General features: G+C 45.5%; 1 protein-coding gene and 1 long non-coding RNA gene across 4 annotated transcripts in view; one reads left to right on the forward strand and one right to left on the reverse strand.

Annotated features, from left to right (window-relative positions):
* LOC106824219 (uncharacterized) overlaps positions 1 to 11,341 on the reverse strand; it is a 95,595-nt gene extending 84,254 nt beyond the window's left edge. For 2 of the 3 annotated variants that reach the window (XR_011506271.1, XR_006533202.2), the window contains exons 1-2: positions 11,180 to 11,317; positions 198 to 403 (exon numbers count right to left, since the gene is read on the reverse strand). This is a non-coding gene — a long non-coding RNA (uncharacterized lncRNA). Of the gene's footprint in view, positions 1 to 197; positions 404 to 11,179 lie in introns of all 3 variants that reach the window. The other variant, XR_011506272.1, reaches the window with a different exon arrangement.
* Positions 2,313 to 25,450, forward strand: TNFSF15 (TNF superfamily member 15). The gene is made up of 4 exons (XM_014830409.3): positions 2,313 to 2,690; positions 15,855 to 15,897; positions 16,843 to 16,896; positions 20,051 to 25,450. Exons 1-4 carry the CDS (start codon positions 2,460 to 2,462, stop codon positions 20,503 to 20,505), a joined length of 783 nt encoding a protein of 260 aa, XP_014685895.3. The 5' UTR covers positions 2,313 to 2,459; the 3' UTR covers positions 20,506 to 25,450.
* The last annotated feature ends 491 nt before the right edge of the window (positions 25,451 to 25,941 follow it).

Below are 25,941 nucleotides of genomic sequence, written 5' to 3' on the forward strand. Positions count from 1 at the left end.
AAATAAAATATTAAAAAAAAAAAAAAGAAGAAAATCTACATCTACAGTCATCTCAAACAGACGTCTATGGGTCCATGCCCCAAAACTCTTATTCTCTTCCCATAGGACCTTCCCCAGGCACAAACTCAGAATCCGTTGACCTTGCTTTAAATAAAATTGTAACAATTAGTTATCACGTTTTGCAAATAACCAGATACCTTAGAACAGGGAGAGTCGGCTGGAGTTCTCAAGGTCACACAGCAGAGGAACTAAAAGCCAGGTGTCCAGATTCCCACTCCGGTGTTTTTAGTATTCACCATCTTTTGAGGGCTTCTCATATGGTGGATGATAATATGGATCTCTTCATTTGAACCCAAACATTTACCACTTTTAAGACCCTGGTTTGATCAAGCACACCAACTTTCTGTAAAAGAAATAAAAGAATAAGAACATATTCGTAAACCCCTTCAAGACGATCCAATATGAAATGTAATTACGTGTTTAAAAGTTACCACGGCAAATATTTTTTCTGAAGGGAAAGTTTCTCACTAGGTTTGTTAAACCAAGAACGTGTAACCAGGCAACATAAAAATCATCCTGTGCTGGGACTCTCTGGAAATACATTACATGCTTATTTCAATAGATGTTGCTTAAGAGTCTATTACGTGACAGTCGCTATGTTAGGAGCTACAGCCACAGGGAAGGGATGTGACCTAGTACCTGCCCTTTTAGATCTGATGATTTAATTGGGGAAATGGAAAAATAGTCAATCACAGTCTAGTATGAAATATTCAATGATAGAGGACAAATGAGAAGCTACAAGAACACAGATGCGTATCTCATCCAATCTTGGAGGCAGGGAGATGCCAGAAAGCTTTCTATATGAAGTTTTGAAAATAGGAGAGCGTGATGATATGAAGGGAAGGGACTAGTAGCTTTCACAGTGGAAGCAACAGCATATGCAACAGTGGAGCTGGACCATAATGCTTTTGGGAGAATTGAAACTTGGCAAAGTAGCAAGAGATGAGGCTGGACATTGGGGAGGGATGGTGGTGGGCACAGACCAGGTCATGAAAGGCCTTTCTGAGTAGCCTGAAGGGCTTAGCTGTGATGGATGCAGACACAGCAAGGGAATGGAGCCATCAGTCAGACTGGTTGCCACCACATGCCACAGCACATCCTGAAGATTTCCCCTCTCTGTAACCCATCTTTTGGCAGGGTCCTCTACTCTTTTCCACTATTACCCTCCCTAAGCTTCAAGGCCTAGTCGCAATACCACCTCTTTCTCCAGGAAGCCTCCTCAACCCCTACCGGGAAGGAATGACCTCCTCCTGAGTAGAACAGGTGCAGGTCTCCGCGCATGGGCATTATACGGCAGCACGTGCCATGTGGTGCAATGGTTAGGAAGCTCTGGAGCCAGCCTGCCTGAGGCCTAGTCCTGGCTTTACAGCATACTCGGTATCCTTCCCTTTGCTCACCTGTCAAGTGGGAAGAGTAACATTACTACATCAAAACGTTATCTCGGGATTGAATCATTTCATGGGTGCATTTAACTCACTTAGAAGAGTGATAGCACAAAGTAAGTGTAGGCTTCATTACAAGTTGTGGTCCGCGTACACACCCAGCTGTGACAAGGCCAATTACTAGTGCTCAATTAACTTTGGACTAATCAGAGAGTAGAAGTCAATGTCCTCCTGTGACCAACAGTCACCTCTATGACCTCATAGCCTTTTTTGGGGTTCTGTTGTTGACCCTTGGTCAACACAAGCAAGAAACACATTTTCCTTTCACAGGCAGTTGTGGGGCAGAGGCAAGAATCCTGAACCATGATTCAGACGAACTAGATCGTCTTCTTAGCTCCTGTGTCCTAATCCTCAGATGACCGAGGGCAAGTGCCTTCGCCTTCCAGAACCTCAGTATTCCCATCTGTGCAATGAGAATGAGCTCCTAGGAAGCTCAAAAAGACAGAGAGCTTGGCAGCACTTTGCAAAGAGGTGACAGAAAAGTGTTTTCCATTTCCCAGTCTGCAAGCCACACCTCCCCATCCCTCACTTTCACTTCCAGAAGGAGCACACTCCCCAGACTGGCACAGCTGGCAGGACTCCAGCCCAGGGAGCAGGTAGATTGTAATTAGCCCCACCCACTGACTTGATGAATTCTTTTTTCTCCTCCTCCAGGGACTTTCCTAACTTCCTTCTGTAAATGAAGGAAGGAGCACATGAGTACATTGTATATAAATATGCTTGGGAAAGATTTCTTCTTCTTCTTTTTTTTTTTCCTTAAGCCAAATTTGGTTTCTGTTGTAGGCGGTGCTTTCCCTAGCAGGGCAGGGCGTAGAGGGTTGTGGAGGGGGGAGGGAGAGAGGCCAGGGGGAGGAGTAGGCAGCGATTAATTCACCCCCTGTGACAGCTGCTCTTGTATTTAATGGGGGGTCTCTCTGGCCAGGAGGACTCAGAGAACTCTCCAGGACCGGCAGGAGCATGGCAGAGCATCTGGGGCTGGGCTTCGGGGAAACAGCCAGCGTGGAAATGCTGCCAGAGGATGGCAGCTGTAGGCCCCACGCCAGAGCCAGGCTTGCAGCCAGGAGGAGCAGCAGCAGTGCGTGCTGGGCCCTCACCTGCTGCCTGGTGGCGCTCCCCATCCTGGCGGGACTCACCACCTATCTGCTTGTTGGCCAGCTCCGGGCCCAAGGAGAAGCGTGTGCGTTCCAGGTAAGCAAGACTCCTCGCTCACCTGGGGGACCCTCTGCGAGCATCTGACAGCTCTTGCAGCTCTGACTTGAGCTCCTTGATCCATCACACCCCTCGCTGCCACATGCAAAGGCAACGTAGGATGTGAGGGGCACAGAGGTCCAGTGTGAGTTTGCCTCTCAATATTTCCAGGGAATGAATTGTCCCTTTTTATGTTTATTTGGGAACAACCTCAAGCCACATGTTTTTAGATAATTATGATCGTGGTACACTGATAATTTGAGAACATTCTTTTTCTTAAAAAAAAAAAAAAAGGAACTCTTTAAATTACATAACTAACACATGGTCATTGAAAAAACTTAGAAAACACTTAGATAAAGGATAGAAGATAATTACCATTACCTGTAACCCTGTAGAAATAACCACTCTAAAATGTTAACATTTGGGGGTATATAGTTTCATATTTTTTAACAAGATGGCATTATTTTGAGTCTCCCAGGATGTTATGATTTTATTTATTGTTAATAAATTCACAGCAGCGTGAGGCTATAGATGGTTGTATTATATTCCTGTATGTGTATGTGCAATACTTTATTTAATCAGCCCCCTTTCTTGGGTTTAGAAATAGTCTTTTTCGATGCTCAAGATAGAATCTCCTGCCTGATTGTCTATCTCTCAGGTCCTGCTGGGGGCAGGGAGTAGGCCAGCTGGGGGTCTAGGGGCACAATGGTGCAATGGGGTGGGGGGGTGACAGGTGTCAAGGGGAAAACCTATCATTCTGGACTAGGAACATCAAAAAGCTTAAAGTCTGGAAGATGTGCCATTCAAGTCATAGTCTTTTCTCAAAGATGCTCCTGCATAATCTGGGATGACTGATTTAATCATTTCAGCCCAAAGTATTACATTCCAGAGGAGGAAACAAGCTTTTCCACTGGTTTCATTGGAAAGCTGCCTTCTAAGCAATGCTGGCCAGCCTCAAAGAAGCGAAGCTGTGAGCAAGCTGCGGCTAAAGTGTAACTCTTACCGCCCCATGAGGGTCAGCCACAGACTGTGATTCAGGCCGCAGCATCTATGGCCACATGCCATCCTTCAGAAAGTGTAGAAATATGCAGATGACCCGGGAATGCTGTTCATAGTAGAAGAGAGCTGCAGGGCATGGGAGGCTGTCACCCCAAGACCACCAGGAGGCTGGTCCCTATAGAACCAAAGTGCAGTGTCCGGTTGACGCTCTGAGACTCTGTCCCTCTTTAGCCAGAAAAAGATGGTTGTTCTTGAATGAGGCGTTGTGTGGCCTCCAGTAAGTCAGCTCTCCTGGGTGCCAAAGGGAAACACTACCTCTGCCCAAAACAATGTCTGAGATCCTCTATGTTGGCAGAAGCCAGAGAATGCATCTGTTGACTTAGGAGACCATCGAGTGGAATGGCACGGTCCAGAGGGGTCCGATGACTTGAGCAGTCAGGGGCCAGTGCCTGCCTTATAGTAGGACTCAAGAGACAAAAAGGTTGATACTGTCCACTCCGTTATAGTTAAACCAAGCTGCCAGGAGAGTGGCCAGGTGGGGACGTTTGGAGCTGTGGTTTGGCCAGGCTGTGTAACTTCTTTGTACGTCAGAAGAAAGAGAAAGGGAAACACGGGTGAGGCCGGAGCACATGTAGCAATCTGCGTCCTGAGTAGAAACAGCTGGCCCGGCAGAGAAGCAAGCTTAAAGACAAACGTTTCAAGAGTTCAAAAGGGGTTCAAAGAAGGGTCTGTCTGCTGAGATGCAGACAGATTTAAGGGAACCTCAAGGCCTGGAAGCATCCTGGGGTCAGCAACAGTGGGAAGCCCATCACCACCCTGAGGGGGCAAATGGAGGGAGGAGTTTTAGAGGAATGCAAGGAGACCTTAAAATCTGGATAGGGCCTGCCCAGGGGAGCTGACGGCTGAGTAGAGGACGGCCGGCGCCAAAACAGCAGAGAGGGAGCAGGAAGGGGGGAGCAAACTGCTCTCCACCCCAAGCCTCTCATCCCATCGTCCAGACTCGACTGGAACCCAAGCTCATAGGAGCCAGGGAGCAAGTGTGCCCAGGGGTCACACTAGCGGGGAGCAGGGCAGGGCCGAGAAGGGCACAGAATAGATCCAGAGGGGCTAACGGGGAATAAGCAGCCCAGAGGAGATGGGATTTCTGGGGGAAACCAGTCACTGAGCAGCGCTTGGCTGGACATAACCGCAAAACGTCACGGCTCTTAGACACCTGAGTTTAAACGCCAGCGTAGCTACCTCTACCGTGTGAAAGAGGCACGTGGCTTCATTCCTTTGAGCCTGTTTCCTTTTCTCCCAAAAGAGGATACTAATCTCAATACTCCAACAGCACCGATAAGGCACGAGAAGGAGCAGTTTGTATGATGGGAATGTGGGAGAGGTACATGCACACGGTGACTGTGACGTGATTGTCATGCTACGCCGGGCACCAAGCAGCTACCGAGAAAACTTGATCTTGGCCAAGTTGGATGTGGGAGACGGACAAGGAAATAGGCTACACGCTGTGGAAGTCCAGAAGTTCTCCTATAGCCCAACCCAGGGGGAACAGTCGTTCAGGGAGAGCTTCCTGGAGAAGGCGAGGAAGGTACCCATGGCTAGAATGCTGTGCCTGAGGTCCAGGCCACCAACCTCATTAGAGAAAAAGCCATCCGACAGCACAGGCCACTGCCAGTAACAGGTCTTTTCAGGTCCTCCAGCCTAAAGCTGGAAACCAGGCCATCTGACCCCCCCGCTCTGTGCTCTCCTCTGCAGTGTCAGGCTGGCCCTCCAAGGGCCGCAGGAAACGCGGTATCAGTAATATCATGGAGGAAAGCACACAACTGTCACCAATGACTGCTCCTCGTCCCCGTGGCAGCCTCCCAGCGAGGAGCTCAGAAAGCACTTCATTTCCTCCTCAGAATCGCCCGCTCGGAACTCCTGGGCCCGGGGGCAGTTAGAGCCGCCCGTGTTTTGCCAAGGAGAGCAGAAAGGATCAGAGAGGTGGCATGGCCTGCTCATATTGGGGAAATATAATTGAACACAAAATCTTCTCCCAACCCAGAAATCCCCTCCACCAAGGTAGGAGAGAAAGAAAACATTTTTGTGTGTGTGTATGTGTGAGGAAGATTGGCCGTGAGCAAACATCTGTGCCAGTCTTCCTCTATTTTATGTGGGATGCTGCCATAGCCTGGCTTGATGAGCTGTGCTAGGTCCACACCCAGGATCCGAACCTGTGAACCCTGGGCCACGGAAGCAGAAGGTGCGAACTTCACTACTATGCCACAGGGCTGGCCCCCAAGAAAACACTTTTATTATTGAATAAGCGTTAAACCAGAAAGTGATGCAACCATTCCATACATGTTCTCAAGCTAAACAACAGCTCGTCCTCAAGCAAGAGGCCTTAACAGCATCATTCGTCGCACACGGTTCATCCTGACTTCACCTCGGAATTGGGGTGACCATCTGGGTTAGCTAATCGGCTTGCTCAGGCAGAAAAGCAAACTTCTCATATCTTTATGATAGGAGGTAGTTTTGCAACTTGGAGCAAGATGCCCACCTAAGTTAGCCACCTCCTTTCCCACAGAAACTGGGAGACGGGGGTGCTGTATCTCTTGATGTTCACATTTCAGAGAGATGGCTCCCAGTTCTGGAGAAAGAAAAGGCATATCTAGTCTTCTAAAGCTTTTATGAATGTTTAAAAGAGAAGAGAAAGTACTTAAAAATTTTTGAAAGTAAATGCTCTGGGGACAAGGAGGGGAGGGCAATCTCTTCCATTATTTCCAGCTGGGAGAGCTAAGTTTCCTATTTTTAATTTGCATTTGTCCTTATGATCTAGAATCCATAGTTAGTAAGACCTAGATCCAGAACGTGCACCCAGATCTGTCTCCCCCAAAGTCTGGAATATTCTACAAGGCGGGCAAATACAAAGCACCACTGTGATCTGCCTGAGTAGACTCCGCCAGCCTCACCTCGGGGACAAATAGCAATAACCACCTCGCCCCATTCCCTTTGTGTCCCAGCCTTTGTTCCCTCCTCCTCTTCACGTCCCCCCACCCAGCCCTACAGGCCTCTTCTTCTGCCCACAGCCTCCAGCAAGGTCCATGGAATCTGAGATTCCATTCCCACAGTGGCCCAGGCCCAAAGGCAAGTCAACTCTGAATCAAGGAGAATTAGGAGAGGAGGATCACCCAGCCCTTCAAATGCATTCACAGCCAGAAGAGTAGGCTCAGCAGCAGAGGATAAGCAGATGATGATAACAGCAATCATAATGACATGATATTAACTCCCATCTCACGCTTGCAGAGAGCTCTCACAAACACCATCCTACCAGACAGTCACATCCACCCAGAGATGCAGGCCCGGGGTGAGCACTCATGTCTGGCAGATGCGGAACCTGAAGCAAGAGAGTCAGTGTGAGCGCCTGAGGTCCCGAGGCTGCAGGGGATGGAGCTGGTCTCGGAGGCGGCACATCCAGGTCTCTTTTGGTTTCCACGTTGTCTTCGCACCACCTCCTTCCCACCCACAAGCAAGCTTTGTGATCATGGACAGCACGTTCCATCTGCCCTTTTGATGGATGAATGACTGGATCCCCCTCGTGTGTTGGGGACGCATAGGGAATTCTATTTTACAGAATCCTCTTGTTCCCTAGGCATCCCCAGCACACAAGGGAGATCCATTCACTCATCCACAAAAAGAGCAAAGGGGAAAAGGGGCACATGTGTATGGTCACAGATGGCTACTAGCCTTTTGGCAGTAAACATGATCTATACAGAAGTCAACATATACTGGCATACAGCTGAAATTGACATAATGTTATAAAGCAATACGACCTCAACAAAAAATAAAAGAAAGAAAGAAATTCTGTGAAGGTGAGGCTGGCTTTGATTCTCCACACAGGAGCCAAAGTGAGTCTTTGAAAACCGTCACTAGATAGTGTCACAGCCGTGTCTCTGTAGTCTCACCCTGTACCATCTTCCCTCCTCTCCCTGCCCCGTCACCAGCCTCTTGGCCATCCTGGCTTTCCTCAGTTTCCCCAGCGCTCCAAGTGCTCTCCTGGTCCTGGTCTTTACCTAGGCTGTTCCCTCTGCCAGGATCACTCTAAGGGACTTCCTCATGCCGCCTTACAACAACCACAGGAGGTTGGCATCACTAAGAATCTTTTCTAATCTAACATAGAGGAGTCAAGACTTGAGACAAGGAGGCTCAAAGGGAAGAGAGTGAGCAAAGCACAGAAACCTCTCTGAGTTTGTTTTCCCATAATACCTCCTGACTGAAGTGCTTTGCAGATTCCAGGTAATCCCATAAAACCCCCAGTGAGCACCTGGCAGGATGAGCACCAGGTGAGCGTTCCTGTCCTTCCCTAAGTAGAAGAGGAAAGCCCCTCACAGATTTGTAGAAACGAAGAGATGGAAATGCCCTTCGTCCAGAGGTCAGCAACGTGGACCCATGGGCCAAGTCTCACCCACTGCCTGTTTTTGCAAATAAAAGTCTTATTGAAACACAGTCACGCCCCTTCGCTTACGTACCGCCTGTGGCTGCTTTCACGCTACAACAGCAGAGTTGAGCAGTTGCGACAGAGACCGCATGGCCTGAAAAGTTAATATTTACTAACTGGCCCTTGACAGGAATGGTTTACAGACCCTTGATCTCATCTGATCTCCTCATTTTACAGCTGAGGGAACAGAACATCAGAAACGAGAAGGAAAAGTCCACAGTCACCGAGCAGGTCGGGGGCAGAGCCAGAACGAGATTCGATTTCTACGGTCGGGGGCCTCATTCTACCAGAAAATGAAACCAACTCATGCTTGCCTGGTCCCTAGACTAGACATTGGAAAAGCCACAGCAACTGGCATAGGGATGTTCTAGGTTTTTATTAACAGCAACAAAAACAATTACCGGGAGTGTAAAAAAAATTTTTAACTGGAATCTTTCTTCAGGGGTTGTGTAAGGAAAGAGGTGACGTGATAAACTCATTACCCAGGTCAGTTGCAGAGCAGAAATCAAAACTAGATTTGAGAAGGTTTGGGATAAATGCTTTCAGGTGAAGTGTCCATAAATATGGCATCAGCTAAATGTGTCATGGTGTCACCAGGCAATGGAGAAGTGCAGCTGCCACTGTTTTTAAAAAGTGAGGCATCTCCCTATGTAAAGAGAGAGGAATTCTCTAAGACATATCATTAAGCAAAAAGAGCAAAGGGCATAATAGCATGTAGAATATAAGCACTTCATTTTCTGGAAACACAAGACATATTCACCTAGATGAATGTGTTTATAAGCGTGTAGACTGTCTCAGGAGAGGACGAAAGAGACTGGGAACTCTGCCAGCGTCCCGGTGGAGGAACTGGGTGGCTGGACGACAAGGGAACGGGAGACACATTTTTAAAGCTTGATCCCTTTGTACAAAATGGATATGTTCCCTATACAAAGAAAAATGGAGACAGTTAAGTGTTTTAGGATCTTTAGACTCCTGGAGAATGTTAGGTAGATGCGCATCTTGGAAAACTCATGGGTCAAAAGCTCAAATCCAGATTGAATTCTAGCCTAGCTGTTTCTTAGCCATGTTACCTAACCTCCCTGGGCCACAGCTTCTTATATATGAAATGAGCTCATTAGAAGTAAAGTACCTAAAGTGTCTGGCAGGGGTGGGGGGGGGGTTAGTAAATGGTAGCAATTATTATTATGATGACCAGGGAACTTCCCTGCTCATGGAAATTATGTCACAGAAGACAACTTCTCTGCCTGCTCTGCAATCTGCCATTACCAGGCCAGAGAGCAGGGTTTGGCACTGGAGAGCTTTGCTTGGTCTCTGATATTTGTGATCTGTGTCTGTGCCTCCTTCTCCACTCTGTGTTGTGAGCTTGTACCCCCAACCCACCCTCCAATCCATTCTTTATCCATCTGCACTGGACCACAGCCTGGGCCTTCTTTGGGCCCTTCGTGGCTTCCACTGCCCTCAGGATGGGTCCACAGGTTCTCCTGTGGCCCACAGGTGCCCTAAGCCCAGGCTCCCATCTTGCCCAGCCTCTGCTCTGGCACACACAGGTGTAACAGAATGCACAACGCTGCCTCAGCCCCAAGCCTGGCAGCCCCTAGAGTGAGCACTCAGTACTGTGCAACGAACTGTCAGGGATGCCATAGAAGACACTGCTTCCCGGGGTGCACCACTGTCCCATCTCTGTCCTTCCCCTCCATGTCCTACTTCTAGAATCATCTACACATATTCCCCCACATCCTCCATGGTCCCCTCCAATCTCATTTCCATCCCTTCCTTAAAAATCCCTGCAAGGCTCCTGGCCCTTGCTCTCTGCACCCCTCCTCCCCACCCCCCACCCCCACGATGCCCCTGAGCCTCTCCACTCAGACCAACCAGACCCCAGAATGATGCCAGCTCAGTCTTCAGAGTTACAGAGGATTCCACCACATCACAGCTATGACCTTATAATAACTTCTTATATCCAGACACCACTCTAAGCTTTTTGCTATTTAGGGTTTTGAAAAGAGTAAATGAGATCACACTTAGAAATTCCTTAGCGTGGTGTCTGACATATAAACACGTGCAGTTTATGTTTGCCATTATTGCTACATGCACCGTCTCAGGGAATCCTGGAAACTGCACCATGAGGAAAATATTATGATTATCTCCATTCTAGAGATGATGAAACTGAGGCTGGGGAAAGTTAAACCACGTGCTCAAAAGTCACCCAGTCAGAATGTGACATTGGGATGCAAATCCACCATATATGTTCCTCCTAACCACCAGTCTAGTCTGCTTCTGGTCTGAGCTCAGAGAATTATTTACTTCCTGGGGTGGTCAGGAGGATTTGACAATGACACCCTGAAAAGTGCCTGGCACATGGTAAACCCTCAGTAGATGCCAGCCCCCTTCCTCCCCTGGGGGCACCTAGCTGTCTCCAGCACACAGAAGGCACTCACTGTTTGCTGGATGGAGCGAGGGATGGAGGGAGGCACACAGTCCCCAATTTCCCTAAGCCTTACACTCCCCGTCTATAAAACGGGAGGTGAACACCCTCTCTCCATAGCACTGTGCTCAGAGTTCAGCAAGGAGATGTCCAGAAAGCTGTTGTCATAAAGTAGACGCTCAACAGACAGGATTTCCCTGCCCCCCTGCACCTTGGGTGAGCCCTTTTATCTCACTCAAGCTGTTTCCTCTTTTGGAATGAGGATCATAGTGATGATCCCCTTTCAATGTGGTCTAGAGGAAACTGACAGTTGAGGTAAATTGCAAAACCCTGAGCGTGCTCAGTGTCACTGCCCCTGCTGTAGCCTCAGGAAGTCCTGGCAGCCCTGGCAGAGGAGCCCAACGAAGGGCAGAGAAACCAGAGGCGGTGAAGTTGCGTGCAGAAAGACAAAGGACCAGAGGGCGAGCGAGCCGTGGGTGTGAATCCCAAACATTCGCGGCAGCTTGGAGCTGGCAATGCCAGGATGCATTCCTTCCCCTGTTAAAATAAGCATTACTCCATGCCCAGCACCACGAGCTCCCACGTCCTCACCTGACAGGCCACACACTGCCGGGCTGTGGCTGCAGAATGGCTGCAAGAGGTCATCTCCCAGCCTGGTGTCCTTAATGAGGCCCGGCAGCAGCCAACAGCAACAAGCTTGGGTTTTGCAATGGGTGGGGAGTTCATTCCATTCCCTCCACCCATTTGCATTCTGAAAGGGCGGAAGTCTAGAAGCAAACTGTGGACTGAGGAAGCCTCTCCTTTTGGGCAAAGGAGGGGGCCTCTCGTGCGCTTAAAGGATCCCTCCCCATCTGCCGCTGGTCATAAAAACACACAGGTGGCTTCTGTTTGTCACTGAAGTGATGAAACCAAAGGGAAGCTACGTGGAACCAACAACACATACCACAAGCATTTATTGAGGCCAAAGAAAAAAGGAAAATGAATTGGATAGCTTCTTTATGTGTGTGGTCTTTCTAAGCATCACAATAACCCTAGGAGGAGTCATTGTTTGCTTTTACGGATGAGGAAAGAGATCCACTGAGGTTAGGTGACATGTCAGGCCACTAGGAAATAATAGAGCTGGGATTTCCACATCTGCTCAGCTGCAAACACCACATTCTTTGCTCTGCACCACTCCAAATGTTGCATGCAAAGCCCCGTCCGGTGCACCTTGGAGGATGATGAAATGAAATAGCCTTGGAATAAAATATTTCCGGGTTGGATTTATTCCTGTGCCAGTACAAACAGAGAGAAGCAAGAGGAAAGGATAAGGAGGCAAATGTCTGTGTATTTCTCCCAGAAGTGCCGGAAGGACGTGAGGGTCATAAAACATTTATGCCTTTGCAGTTGCGGCATTTATGACGGCAAGAAATGGATCTCTCTTCCTGTTTATGAATATACTAGACAGTGGCTACGGAGTACAGGAGAAAGGCTAAACGGGCTGTTAGTTAAAACACACTCAAGGGATTTTTCTGGGGAAATGCCAATAAGAGAATCTCAAAGACCATCTCGCTTCAAATTCCATCATCCACTGTGTGTGCCCAGTTCACGTTCATGGGGCTCCTGATATGTGCCAGGGTCTGTACTCGGTCTAAAGGTTCAGAGCTCAAGCGCTCTGTTTACTCTTTGATCTGTGGCTTACAAAGGCCATAAAAAAAGTGGCACCCTCCTTTGGGAGTTGCTGGAGTATTAGTTGAGGAGCACACGCAAATGCCAATAGGGGACCTGGTACCCAGCGAGAACTCAGAGAGTGGTCTCCTCTTTCCCTTCATCCTGCCTTCCTCCCCGTTTGACAAATTAGAGTAATTCCAAAAATGCCTATAGCCATAGGTCATAGTTATTTTGAGTCAGGGATTACCAATCAACATACGAAAAATAAATGAGAAGGGAAAAAAAAAAAGAAAATTAAATAAGAGTGAAAATTCTCCTAACTATAGGAACTAAGGGGAAAAGGAGCAGCTTGCTTGGCTTGGGCTAATGAATGCTGATGGTAGCAGACATCCCCCTGTCCACTAACACAGCATGCCCATGGCATACCAATTTGCCTCTTCTGGCTCTGACTCCTGGCCAACCCTTGCAACTTTCCACAAACATTTCTAGACCCACGACTTGGCTCCAAGCAGAGCCTGATGAAAACCTTTAGAGGCCCCAGGACTAAAAGATTATGGCTACCCACCTCTCCATAATTAAAATTTTTTTAATTTAAACAGAAACTCAAAATTTTGCATGTATTCTAAAAAAATGGTCTCTTTCCTAGTTTTTCGGATTGCAAAATTCTGGCTAAAGTCACCGAAGCTGGATCTTACTGCATCTTCTGCTCTCTTTTCTGTCTGCCTGTTCTGCCTGCCAGACAGACCAGCTCTTTGCCTGCATGCAGCTTGAATTCTACTGGAGAGGGAAAAACAATAAGCACATAAATAAATAATACCACTGCAGAGAGTGATAAATGCTCACGAGGGAAAATAAAATTGGACCCTTGTTTTCAGCCAGTGATTAGAAAAGGCAATGAAGGGGGAATAAATGACGTTCTTTCGGGGTGCTCTTGGACTCCAGCTCTATTCAGATTTGGAAGTTAACGTTGTAGTGACCAGTATCCCTCAGGAGCCACCATCTCCTTGGTGCCCCAGAGTAACCCAGAATCAATGGAGGTGAGTCAAGGTGAAGGACAGTAAGAGGTTTTATTGATCTAGTGTTGCCAGCAACCATCTGGAGAGCAGGCATTGAGCCGGCTCAAATACATAGATCTTTCCCCAAATAAGCTACTCCTTCTTCCTCTCAAGATTCCTCTTCATTCATTCCTGCTTCCTATCACAATAATCTTTCTCCCACGGTCGACAGAGCCATCATCAAGAGAAGCAGCAACGGAAGGCTTTAGATGTTGTTCTTGGAAAGAGAGTCCCAGAGGACGTTCTTCTTGGGGACTCTTGGAATGTCATGGTCTTCCCATGCTGTGTTAGGCCTCCTGACTCTTGCATAAGCTGTTGGTCTTGTCTGGAATGCTCATTGCCTTTTATCACCTGGCTAATACCTGGGAGACCTCTAAGACTCAGTTCAGGGTAATTTCCCCTGATTCCCCCACTCTGGGCCAGGTTCCTGTTTTCTGAACTCTGTGTTTCCCCTCTGTCATAGTGCATGAAACTACTGATACTTGTCCATCCGCCACACCAGATAAAGAGCTTGTCCAGAAGATGTAAGGTTCAATGGCCCAGGGCTTGGTCTTCCGGAGTCAATTGACCTAGGTTAAAATCCTACTCCTCCACTTTCCAGATATAGGACATTGGGCAAGTCACTTCACTTCCGTGAGCCCCATTTTCAAGATTAGGGTGAGAATAGCCTCTACCTTAGAGAGTCCTTGCGAAGCTGAAGGAGATGATGCCTGTGAATGGCTTAGCATAGCACAGTGTCCCATCTCATTCAAAAAACAGTAGCTACACTTACTGCATTTTTCAGGTTCCTTGAATCATTAACTGTGGTTGCCTCATGGCTGGAGCACGGAGGACTTGGAGAGGAGTAAATAGCGGGCAACAAGACTTGGGGGGTAAATTGGGACTTTGAATGCCAAAATAAGTATTTGGGACTATCTTGATGGCCATGAGGAGCCATGGAAAGTTTTATGAGCAGAGTTGTGTCTCGATAAAGTGATGCTTTAGAAAAAGCCCCCTGAAGGCAGGCTGGGAGATGGATTAGAGAAAAGGAGAAAGCAGAAGCAGGAAGATCTGTTAACAGGCTGTTGGGAGAATCCAGGAGAGCAACGTGCTGGGGCCCGGAGTAGAGGCACAAAAGAGAAAAACTCCCAAATAGAAATGACAGCTTGGCTTCATGGAAGAAGAAAAGCTAATTTCTGGCCTGGTAACCGATGGGAAGCAGTAGTGGTGCCATTAATAGAGTTAGGAAGCAGAGAAACGGGAGCCGGAAGTCATTCGAAGTCATTCAAAGACAAGATCTTTGCCCTTAAGAGGGCTTCCAGTAGAGCTCAGGTTGCCTGGCTTGGGAGTAAAAAGAGCCTGACTGTCTGGGCTCCAACATGATCACTGTTGTCACAGAACTGCTACAGACCTAGACTCAAAAATGGCACGGCTACATTCACGTGACCACACATATGGGTATAGACACACCCATGCACACAATACCACAGCACAGACACATGTAGATGCACAGATGCAAAAACACATCGATTCACACACTTTCCCACTGATGGAGCTGTCTTCTGTCTTACTCACACAGACACACAATTCCTCATTCACAAGTACACTCTCACACACACATACGGGTTTTAAGATGTAAATCTGATCAAGCGTCCCTGGTTACATGAGGATCACCATTTGTGGGGACTGTGTAGTTACGAGAACCAAATCAGAAGACTCTGGGTTGAGTCAAAATCCTATCTGAGAAGGTTTTTTGGAAACATTGTAGAATGTAAGATGGTGATTTTATTGCTCCTGAGCTTTCTATTCAGGCATGTGAGTGGAGGTGCCTTCATTTCCATGCATTCTTTGCACTGACTCATACATTTTCTGAGTGGATCGTTATCTCAAAACTGGGGGTTATCTAGGGCTACAGATGCTGTTATTCCCATTTTACAAATGGCGACACCAAAGCTCAGAGAAGAAAAGTGTCTTGATCAAGATTATCATGTTAATAAATGGTGGAACTAGGATTCAAATTCAGGTCTGTCTGCCTCCAAATCAATTACCCGTCCACCAGCACATGATATCTGAAATGGCTCACAGACTAGGATTGTAGTGATGAAAAGTCTTCATCTCTTGCAAGGGAACAAGGAAGAATTGTTGAGGCTGCTGAGAAGGAGAACATAGCCATTATTTCTTTTTTGGTATCACTTTCTTAAAATAGCTCCAATTTTTAAATTGCGGTGAGGAAAAGAAAATAAAGCAAGTGTCATTTTTCGTTCAAATAACAGAAGCAATGACAAGATGTCAGAGTGCTCTAAAGCAGAACAAGAAAAGCTCTTAGGATAGAACCTTCAAGTTGAGCTTCAGAGACAAGCATAAGAGAGTGAAAGCTTTTTAGGGATGCTGGAGGATGAAAGGGGAAAGCTTGGGTACCAGATTCCCTTCCCCAAAATATTTCACTCCCGTATCCTTCATCTCAGAGTGACCAGGCAGGGTAGCAGCAGCATCTTAATCATTCCCATGCCATGGGAAGCTGTGTGGGTGTTGGGGTCAAAACGACCACAGATGGTCTGAGCTATATCTTTCTTTCCTAACAGACTCCAAGAGAACAAGAGTTTGGATCTTCACATCAGCGAGCTTGTAAGTGTGTTCATATCTGATGCCTTTTCTTCTTGGGAACAAAAACATATCTAGTAGTTCTGGGATGTAGGAGGTTCAGAAGGTTGTAAACCCAGAGGAGAATAAGGGTCTTCTTCAGTCACTAAGAAGGCAAAATGGTGCCGTGACCAAATTCACAGCCTGTGGAGTCAATGGTCTTTGGGCAAATAATTTCATCTGTCTGTCTCAGTTTACTCACCTATCAAAATGATTATAACAGTGTCTATCTCCCAGGGTTAGTCTGGATTAAATTAGTTAATTCCTATAAAGGTATTAGAACAATGCCTAACACATCAAAAGTACACAATGATTTTTCCTTTTTATCATCGACAGCATCATCTTTATCACAAAGAACACATTCATCTATTATAATCATCCCTGAGAACCAAAAGGAAATTCTGGGGTCTTCTGGAGAAGTGACAGGGAAACAGCAGAAGAGAGGAAAAGGGACGTGCCAAGATCACATAGCTACAGACTGCTTTCCATCCAGTTCTGTCAGGCCATCCAGTTGCCTCAGTGTCTATAGTTAAAGGGACCATGAAGAAGGCCAAAGGCCAATCAGCTCCCACAGAAGCAGTGGGAGGAAAAGAGAGGCAAAGTGAGCTGTATTGAGCACCAACCATGTGCCAGGAATCTTCTGAGAACTCTCCACCCGTGGTAGGAATTGATATGCCCACGTTAGATGTGAGAAAACAGAGTCTCAGACAGGTTAGATAGCTTGCCCAAAGTCACAGGGCCAAGATTCATTTGTATTCAAGATTCCTTCTCCTGAGGCTCCCGTCCCCTCAAAAAACCTGCAAAGATTAGAACTGAATCAAGCTGGAGGAGAGGAATGATTCTCTCCTGTTGCGGGTGCCACGCAATCCCCAAAATACTGTCTTCCCTTCAGCCACCCTCTGACTCAGCATTTTTCTCCCATCCTTACAGACCTTCCTCCCGAAGCCAGTGGAGGTGGAGATAAGCCGAGGGCACATCTGACAGGTAATTCCCCCTGGTGTGTTTTGCAGGAGACTAAGGGCCAAAGGTCTGGGATTTCTTTCAGAGTGTTTGCCAGAACTCACTCTGGGAGCTTCGATTTGGAAACCACACCCCCTGGTAACAGACTCCTCCTCTCAGTTGAAGGTTTTCAGATGTCTTCCTCACTTGAGGGGTCCAAAGGCAAATGTCTAGTGGTGTTTTCTTTCAGAATCTATTAGCCTTCTTTCTTTTTCTACTGTCGCTCTCCTTCATTCACACACTCAGTCATTCAGGAATGGCTTTACTCAGACTCAGAGATTCACATAATTCTAAATCTGGTCAAAGATGAAACATCCCCTGAGTTGCCAATTTATGAGTCCATCTGTGCCCTATTCAAAATGAAGTTATTGGACGTGTACATTCGGGTAGGTAGAAAAGTCCAAAGGATTTGCATTGATTTGAAGACATGAAGAGCAATCTCACAATATCACCAGTTAGCCAGCTTCCCAAGTTTACTATCAAAATTCCTAGCATCTCATGCCTAGAGTTGCATATCCATCTAAGACTATGAAGAAAAGAGCAAGACTGTGCAGAAGGATGTGCTAAAAAGCCATTTGAAAACTAGAGCTAGAAAACAAGCCTACCTTCCTGACCTAAAGGAAAATTTGCAAGCCACGGAGGGATATCCTTGTGCCCAACACATTTGTCTTAACGTTTAGCCAAGAGGAAACTGTTTGTGGTGAATCCTGAGTGAGGATTAAGACCAGGGAGATGTCAAGTTGCCATCACTTACCACTTGCCTATAAGAATGGGAGGGTTTGAACAGGCTGGGCGGGAAAATCCTCAAACCTGAGTGTGGAGATGCCAACTCTCTTCCTATTGAATGGGGAGAATAGAAATTGGAAAGGGAATCTAGGTTCTACTGAGCTCCTAATATGGACCAGGCAATGTGATTGACGTGTCCCAAGTCACACAACTAAGAAGCGCTGAGATTCAAGCTCGACTCTTAGAACTGCACTGTTTCCGTGACAACATACTTCTTACCCAAACTCCCCCTTATTGCTGTGTTGACATTGCTAATTACATATCAATTTGGCCGAACTTCCTTTGTCTAGAGACTAAGTGATTTTTGCCTTTGCACCATCCGAGAGGATTTTTTTTTTCAAATCTACAGCATCATCCACAAAGAAGGTTTTGAGACTATCAGAGGTGACTAATAAAATGCCTTTCACAGATTTTGCAAAGAAGCAACAGAGCTCTCCAGGGGCCACTTAGTGCAGAGGCCAGGGGAGACCACACACATTCTGAACATGTGTCATAATTGCAAAGTAAACCATAGTCCAGTCAGCAATGGGAAAGATGCTTTAGAAAAATCCAGGAACCAGGTTTCTGGTCAACCACCAAGGGTGAAGGTTGTTAAATGCTTCTTTGAACATAACCCATCCCCAAACTGTTGCTGACAATACATGATGGTGATTGCTATGGATTTCAAAAGCAGTTGTAAGAAACTAAAATAGATGTTTATTTTTCCTGAAAATTATTGGTTGTATTGCAGATTATCTTATTTGAAATCAATGGTTTCATTTGACTCATTTTTTTCTGCTCCAGCTGCTTCATAAAAGCATTCACTCATATGTTCTATGTAATGTATATTTGTAAGTAGCACACCCATAAGAACATATTAAACTATATAAAATGAAATAAACTTACTTTTCAATCCGTCAAAATGAAAGATGCCAGTTTATTTGAGGAAAGAAAATAAATACGTATTGAGAACTGCTGTATCCGGCCATCGTAATAAAAATGTTCATGTCTCTTTCATCCACTTGATCTTCAGAACAAAACTATGAGGGAGCTTTACCTCCAGTTCACAGACAGGAAATTGAGGATCAGAGATGAGAAGGAACCCACATAATTGATTAATAACCCAGCTTGCCCTAGGGTCAGGATTGAAACGAGGCCTAATTGGCTCAGAGCCCTGGTCCTTGCCATTCCACGAGTCAATATTACACTGGCTTATATTTTTGCCCTATTGATGTGGGAGAAGGAATTCCAAAATGTTCTGGATCTCTGGTTCCTGCCTGTTGATTTTTTAATTACTGCCTGCGTTTCAAGCGACTTTGGACCACGTCGTTGGGAGTGACAGGGAGCATCTGGCTCTCTCAGGAAACGTCCCCTCTTTGTAGCAGAGCACATCTGAAACAAAAAGGCTAATAAATGCGAATGTACTTTAGAGAATATTCTTCATAGCTGGGATTTTATACACACCATCTCTTTCCATTCTTTCCACAGGTATTATTATCTCTTTTTTTTTAAGGAAAGATATGTCAAATAAAAACAAATCTTGACTTAGGAGAGACTTTACTCAAAAGGATTATTGCAGGGTAGGAAGCAAGGAAAGGGAAGGGACTATTGCAATAGGGAGAATGCTCTGGCCATAAACTCAGCAAGTGTCTGCAGAGTTAGGCTAAAAGGGTTTTTCTTTCATTGGGAGGCATAAACAAAGCTAGAAAGAGCCAGGTGGGGGTAAGTGGAAGAAAAGTTGGCGTGATAGGATCAGAGAATGTCTTACCCTGAGGCCAGCCAATGCTGGGGAGAGATTGTACACAAGCTGAGGCTGAGAGCCGGGCAAAGCTCAGGAGGCCAGAGGAAGGAGAGAAGCTTGATCAAAGTTTGGTTAACAAGCGTGTTGTTCCAATGGCTCGGGGGGAACAAAACAGTTCAGCTAATCCCTTAGGAGGCAAAGACTGGGAATTTGGAGGGTCTGTTGTCTGGCCTTGTCATAGGTAAACAAGGGGACATCCACCAGTCTTACTCACGTCATTTGGGGAAGAGTGGGTCTTTGCAGTAAACTGTTTTCCAAAACACAAAACAGCGAGGCGATTTCTTAACATTCACTGTTTTTCAGGATCACAGGGCTTGGGTAAAATTCAAAATTGTCAGATACGAAAACTCAGGCTCAGAGAGGCAAGGTTTCTGCCCCCCGTCCCCTGCCGAAGATGCTACTCTCTGAACAATGTTTCTGTCCACTGGCATACCCTCCACTCATTCCTCCTCAAGGAGCTTGGTAGCTCTTGGTTTTATTCAATCACGTTACTCTTTGAAAACGATATGAGGCTCTTGAGCAAAGCTCACAGGTTCTGACAACGCAAATTAAATCTCTCTCTTGTCTTTGCAGTTGTGAGACAAACCCCCACACAGCCCGTGAAAAATCAGTTCCCGGCCCTGCATTGGGAGCATGAACTTGGCTTGGCCTTCACCAAGAACCGGATGAACTACACCAACAAATTCCTGGTGATCCCAGAGCAGGGAGATTACTTTGTTTACTCCCAGGTCACATTCCGGGGGACCACATCCGAGTGTGGCGAAATCGGCCAAGGGAGCCGACTGAACAAGCCAGACTCCATCATCGTGGTCATCACCAAGGTAACAGATAGTTACCCAGAGCCGACCCAGCTCCTAATGGGAACCAAGTCAGTGTGTGAAATAGGCAGCAACTGGTTCCAACCTATCTATCTAGGGGCCATGTTCTCCTTGCAAGAAGGGGACAAGCTGATGGTGAACGTCAGTGACATCTCCTTGGTAGATTACACAAAAGAAGATAAAACCTTCTTTGGAGCCTTCTTGCTATAGAGGCAGGATGGACGTCATCCTGTGAAGGTCCTCTGGCTCCTAGCTCCTAATTTCTTTTCATATGTAATTATAACCAGAGGTTTTCCTGGAGCGTTCCACAGAGACAGTGGTTTAACTATGAAATTTAGGGCCCATAAGTTCACACTCTATTTGCCTTCCTGATGACAATACTAATTGGAAAAAGGCAGAAGAGTGCAGACCTATAATTGTGGTTGCTTGGAAGAGTGGTGAGTTTCTAAACGTTAGAACACTGATCATCAAATGAACAGATGATCTACTCGGAACATTTCCACACCTTCTTACTACGTGTTTGTCACCAGTGGGCCCAATTATTGTGCAATTTGATTATGAAGTATTTGCTTCACTTCAGGAGCCTTGAACAAAATCCAAAACCCTAGAAAACAGTGTAAACCCTTCAGAGGTGAAATCCTTAATCAGTTTCCCCAAGCACATAGTTTAATGCCTTGCTTAAAAAATGAAAAGAGAGCAGGTATTTCTCAAGAACATTCTCAAAAGAAAGAAATTGGTTTTCACGCCATCTATGGCAAATGAGAAAAGTTGCCTTTCCCTTTATCATGTACGTGGGCATCAAAACAAGCAAGTATGAGTTCTACATGCAGATCAAAAACACAACAATAGCATTTATTCGGCATGATTTTCTTGAGCACCTTTCATGTTCTGGAAACTCTCTTAACCCAGAAGACACTGCGAAGAACAAGAAAGACTCTACTCAAAATCACTAGATGGCTCCTGGTCAAACATCACTCAACATATTCTAAGGACAGACTCCAAGTCCTCAAAAATGTGTCATCTGACGCTGTTACATAAGATTTCTGGAGCTTTCCTCACTGTGAAAGATATCCAGCCAATTAGGTCACTCACGAAACTTGAAGACAGATTTCTAGCTAACTAGACCAGCTAGACAACAAACTTGCTGGATGCCAGGAAACAGTGGACTTATTCCTTGGGGAGAAAAAAAAAAAGTCATTCACCAAATCTGGAAAAGTTCTTCCACGTCTGCTCTGAGGTCTGATTCACGACTTTATTTGTAGAGTGTTATATGGGTATTTTTCTCCTAAAATATTCCAAAGGATTTAAATATAGGATTAGCTGATCAGCCAAGCCACACTTTCTTCCCTGGAGGAGAGACTGAACACTGAGCAGGTCCCTCCTATACTTCCATGAGTTTACGTTCTCTAATCTGTGTGATTTTCCTGCATGGATATGTCATGGATGGGAGGGGCAGTTCCGCTGGTTTAGCCTATGCTGACTTGTCTTAAAGCAGGAAGCCACCAATTTGTTTCTCAAGATCCAATGAGTTCATGGGGATGAAGCACATTAACTCTGAGCATTCTGTGAAGTCTGAGAGCATGTCAGGATGATGTGGAGAGTGATCTTCAGCATCTTGGCCTGTATTATAAATGCTCCCTATTGTAGGAGACCTCACGGATGGGTCTAAAGGCAAACTTGGCACCAAAACCATTCTTAGCCTTGTTGCCAGGAGAATGTAGAGACACAGAGGTGTGTGATGGGGCTCCTGAGCACAAGGATTGCTTGATCAGTACTTGATCAATATCTGTTGAGTTATAATTAAACAAAAATTAGTTTCCGGTTCCTCAGTTGGGAGGTTAAGACTCCAAGCCCTTCAGCTTCTCAAAACAGTCAGCACAAGGCTCAGCTGGAGCACAGAGAAGGGTGTGGTCACCTCCACCTGGGTGGGAAGAGTCTTCATAAAGGAAGTGAAGCCCGGGTGACTAGTGCAAGAAGGTGGGCGGACTGCAGATGGCCTTGGGGAAAGGGCATCTCAGACGGAGGAAATACCCTTTACTTAAGCAGAAAGCAAAGGTTTCTCAGTAACTACAAAACCAACTTGAAAAGAGAATGCTCCCACAACCAACTCCTAGAACAATATTTGTTGGTAGATCAGGAATGCTTTCTCAACGACCCTAGTGTGGCTCCATGATCCGAACTACCCCTCAGTGAGAAAATAAAATGCTCTGTCTGCATTTGCGTGAGAGAGCCAAGCAACTTGGGGCGCAAGAAAAGATTTCCCCTGAAGAGGCCAGAGTGACTTGTTCACTTTCTCCTCCAATAAAAGGAACCCTTCTTCCAAGGCCTTCAAATCTGCCCGCTGTTCCATAGGAAATCTGGTGGATTTGGAGTTTATCCAAGAAATGGGAATTCCCTACCCTCCTAAAAGACTTGAGACTTCGGAGAAATCCCTGCCACATATTTATTTTTCTCCTGTCATAAGCTTTTTATTGAAGAATATATTGTGCTCAAGTTTTTCACTGCTGAATGTGTTAAGTTCTCTATGATATATTACAATATATGTTTTACTGTTCAGAAAAGCCCAGCCAAACATTCCTAGTAGGCCTCCAGTCAGAATCTTTATTTCCTAGACATTTTTCCATGGCGAAAATTAGTGCACTCGTTTGAAAAATGAAGTAGGAGAAGTGGTTTTTAGGAACATGTGATGGTTCCCTAAAAGGAATCAATGGGATGCATTCGAGGATTTGAAAGGGAAGAAGCAGCTTATGTGTTTTAGGAAATAGTTAATTTAGGGGGAAAATGCTTTAGTGGTTCAATGTCTCTCGAAAGGCTGAATTCAAATCAATTCCACAAACATTTACTGAGTACCTATTCGCCCTGGGGACACAAAGATAAATTAATTTAGTCTCAGATGTGTTTATTCTAACTGCTCAGCACCTCCACTGTCCACAGATTCTTTCATTTATTTTGGTTGTATTAGCTAATTAACTAGCTAACTTTAGGCACATGGATATTTTCTCATTACGAAAATGGGTGCCACTTGATGAAGGATGATCATTAACAAAATGATTTGTGCTTAACTCTAAGTGGTTTTTTAAATAGCTACCCAAGGACAATTTTTCACAAATAAAAGGGGGGAAAATAAAGAGACCATTTGCTATGGTGGAATCCATTATTTAAGCCACACATAGAGAGAGGTTATTATCTGCTGGACTCGAGCTTGGCCATCAACACCCTTGAAAATGTTAGAACTTTATGGATGACCCTAGACGTGCTTGGACAAGCCTGTGTTCCTCAGCAAATACAGGAACCATAATCAAGCATGGCGTCACTAGCATGTTGACCCTAGTATGGTTTAGATATATTTGGCAGAAGACAATTGCTTAAGCTACTAAAATTCCTAAATTTTTTTAACTAAGGTACAGTAGAATGTGAAAAGGTGCACTTTCACATCCTGAAAATGTCTGGTTCGCTTCAATAACATGGCACGCCAAAGCCCTTGGCTCCATTTCAATCTAAGCTACGTCACCCTGGAGGAAATTCCACCTCCGTGCTCGTCAGTAACCCTTCTGGATTATAAAATTTCAACTAGCTGTCTGTGCACAAGGCACGTCCGTTGCCAACATTCTCTTGCAAGGTATTTTCCCAAGTCCTTTCCCAATTGTATTTCCATGATTGTGACATTGGGGATTAGTTCTTTAGGACAGGGCCATTTATATTCTACACCTTGCAAAACATATGCAGAAGTCTCTGGCCTCAAGATTTCTTACTCTCCTAGGGCTCAGAGTCCTGGAAGTGTTTTGCCATTTTTAACAGAATTTTTTTTGAGTGTGCATCACTGTCTTGGATATTAACAGCGATTGCCTCATCTCGGGAGCTGATCCACTTCAGTGGACGGTTAACCCCTGAATCCTTTAGCTCCAGTAGTGAGAAACTTCTTCCATGTCTGCCTAGGAGGATCCTTTCACAGGATCTGAAAGTACAACTTTTCACATTCTACTGTATCTTAGTTAAAAAATCTAGGAATTTTAGTAGCTTAGGCAATTCTGTTCTGCCAAATATATCTAAACCATGCTAGGGTCAACAGGCCAGAAGAAAGAGATACGGCTGACGAGTTCCAGGTATAGGGTCACCATTTCTGACTTAATACTCAAAAGAACTTTCTACCCAAAAATAGAACGTCCCCAGATAGTGATTTCTCAGTCCTTGGGGATATTCAAGCAAAGGGCTTATCTCATGGGTTTTGGAGAAGCCACGCTTTCATTGAGGTGGGAGGAGGGACTGAGCTTAAAGATGTCGGAGGTCTTTTCCAAATCTCTGATTCTGTGGCCGTTTTCGACTGAATTCTGTGAGTTCTATTTGATCATTAAGAACTTGGCAGGCCTTCTCAAGAATTCAGTGGCTTCCGGCCTAGAAGTGGTCGCCTTTTCCCACTTGTTCAGAGCGTGTCTGACATAAAATGAGTCTGAGATCTTGCCCAATAGAGGATATCGCGGAATTTTAGAACTGATGGCATCTGAGAGCTTATCTACTCCAAGTTACATCATTTTAAGGATAAAGAAACCCAGACACAGACTGATGACACAAACAGCCCAATGCCAGACAATAGGTAGTAACAGTGTTGAAATCAGAATTCATATCTCCTGACCCCAAGCCCAGCAGTGTTCCCATTTCATCCCGGAATCAGTTATTTTCTGAGCATCTGTCACATGACAGCACTTACTTAGATGCCGGAGAGCCAAGACGAGAGGGAACACGACAGGCAACTCCCCATCTCATGGGGATATATTCAGGAGGAAAGAGACACTCAATTTCAAGTAAATAAAGTAGCCGAATGTAACCAAATGATTTTATTGTTAAAGTCATTAAAATATGTAACCTTCCCCTCTTTTGTTTTGGGGGTGTACAGATGCAACATATCTAGGTGTTTCTGTGGTTTAAGTGATAAGCCCCATGTGCTTTCATTGATTTTATGTTTTATGTTAAAACATCGCAACCCCAAGGTAAACTGCATATTGTATGTTGTTGGAATGAACTTAACTGGATGCCTCCCATGTCTTCAGGCACTACTGTGTGAATTCCAATCTCTGTGAATGAAACGTTGTATGTGTTAATGTATTTAATAGATGTAATTTAATAAATCGGCGTCGAAAGCCACAGAATTTTAATAACCAAGTCAACTCTTTTGTTAATCTGTTCCTTTCTTTTTCTTTCTCAGTTAAAGCCTCTGGGCAAGTTATTGGGGTCTTAAAAACGCATCTAGTTCTCCATGTACTTGAATGCAAAATGGCAACTGATTTTCATAATAAATCTTATAACAAGATTATGTGAAACCCCACAGCTGGTGCCACTCTGGTCAGGTGAGGGAAAGAGAGAGAAGGGAATTGCCTGAGTTCTTCTTATGAATTAGGAGATTCTGTAGTTAAGTGGCCTAAATTCGTATTGAACAACCCTGGAAAAGAGAAAGAGAGGCCAGAGAGAGCCATGTTAATACTTGATGGAGCCGAGTTCCCACCCAGGTCTCTCTGACACTACACCCCACTGGCTCTCAGGAGAACAGCAGTCAGCAGGAGTCCAAAGGGTCCGACTCATCCATCTCTTTCCATTTTCCAAAGTGGCAGTTGGAGTCACCACTAATGTTCAAATGATATTAGATGGGGACCA

This window comes from Equus asinus, chromosome 10 (assembly GCF_041296235.1).
Source record: "Equus asinus isolate D_3611 breed Donkey chromosome 10, EquAss-T2T_v2, whole genome shotgun sequence".
Taxonomy (NCBI): domain Eukaryota; kingdom Metazoa; phylum Chordata; class Mammalia; order Perissodactyla; family Equidae; genus Equus; species Equus asinus.

Bases quoted from the DNA above. Each gene is read 5' to 3' on its own strand.
- TNFSF15 (XM_014830409.3), top strand. From the start codon at position 2,460: ATGGCAGAGCATCTGGGGCTGGGCTTCGGGGAAACAGCCAGCGTGGAA. The intron at 2,691-15,854 runs GTAAGCAAGACT...CTTTCCTAACAG, and splicing joins GAGAAGCGTGTGCGTTCCAG to ACTCCAAGAGAACAAGAGTT. The intron at 16,897-20,050 runs GTAATTCCCCCT...TTGTCTTTGCAG, and splicing joins GCCGAGGGCACATCTGACAG to TTGTGAGACAAACCCCCACA.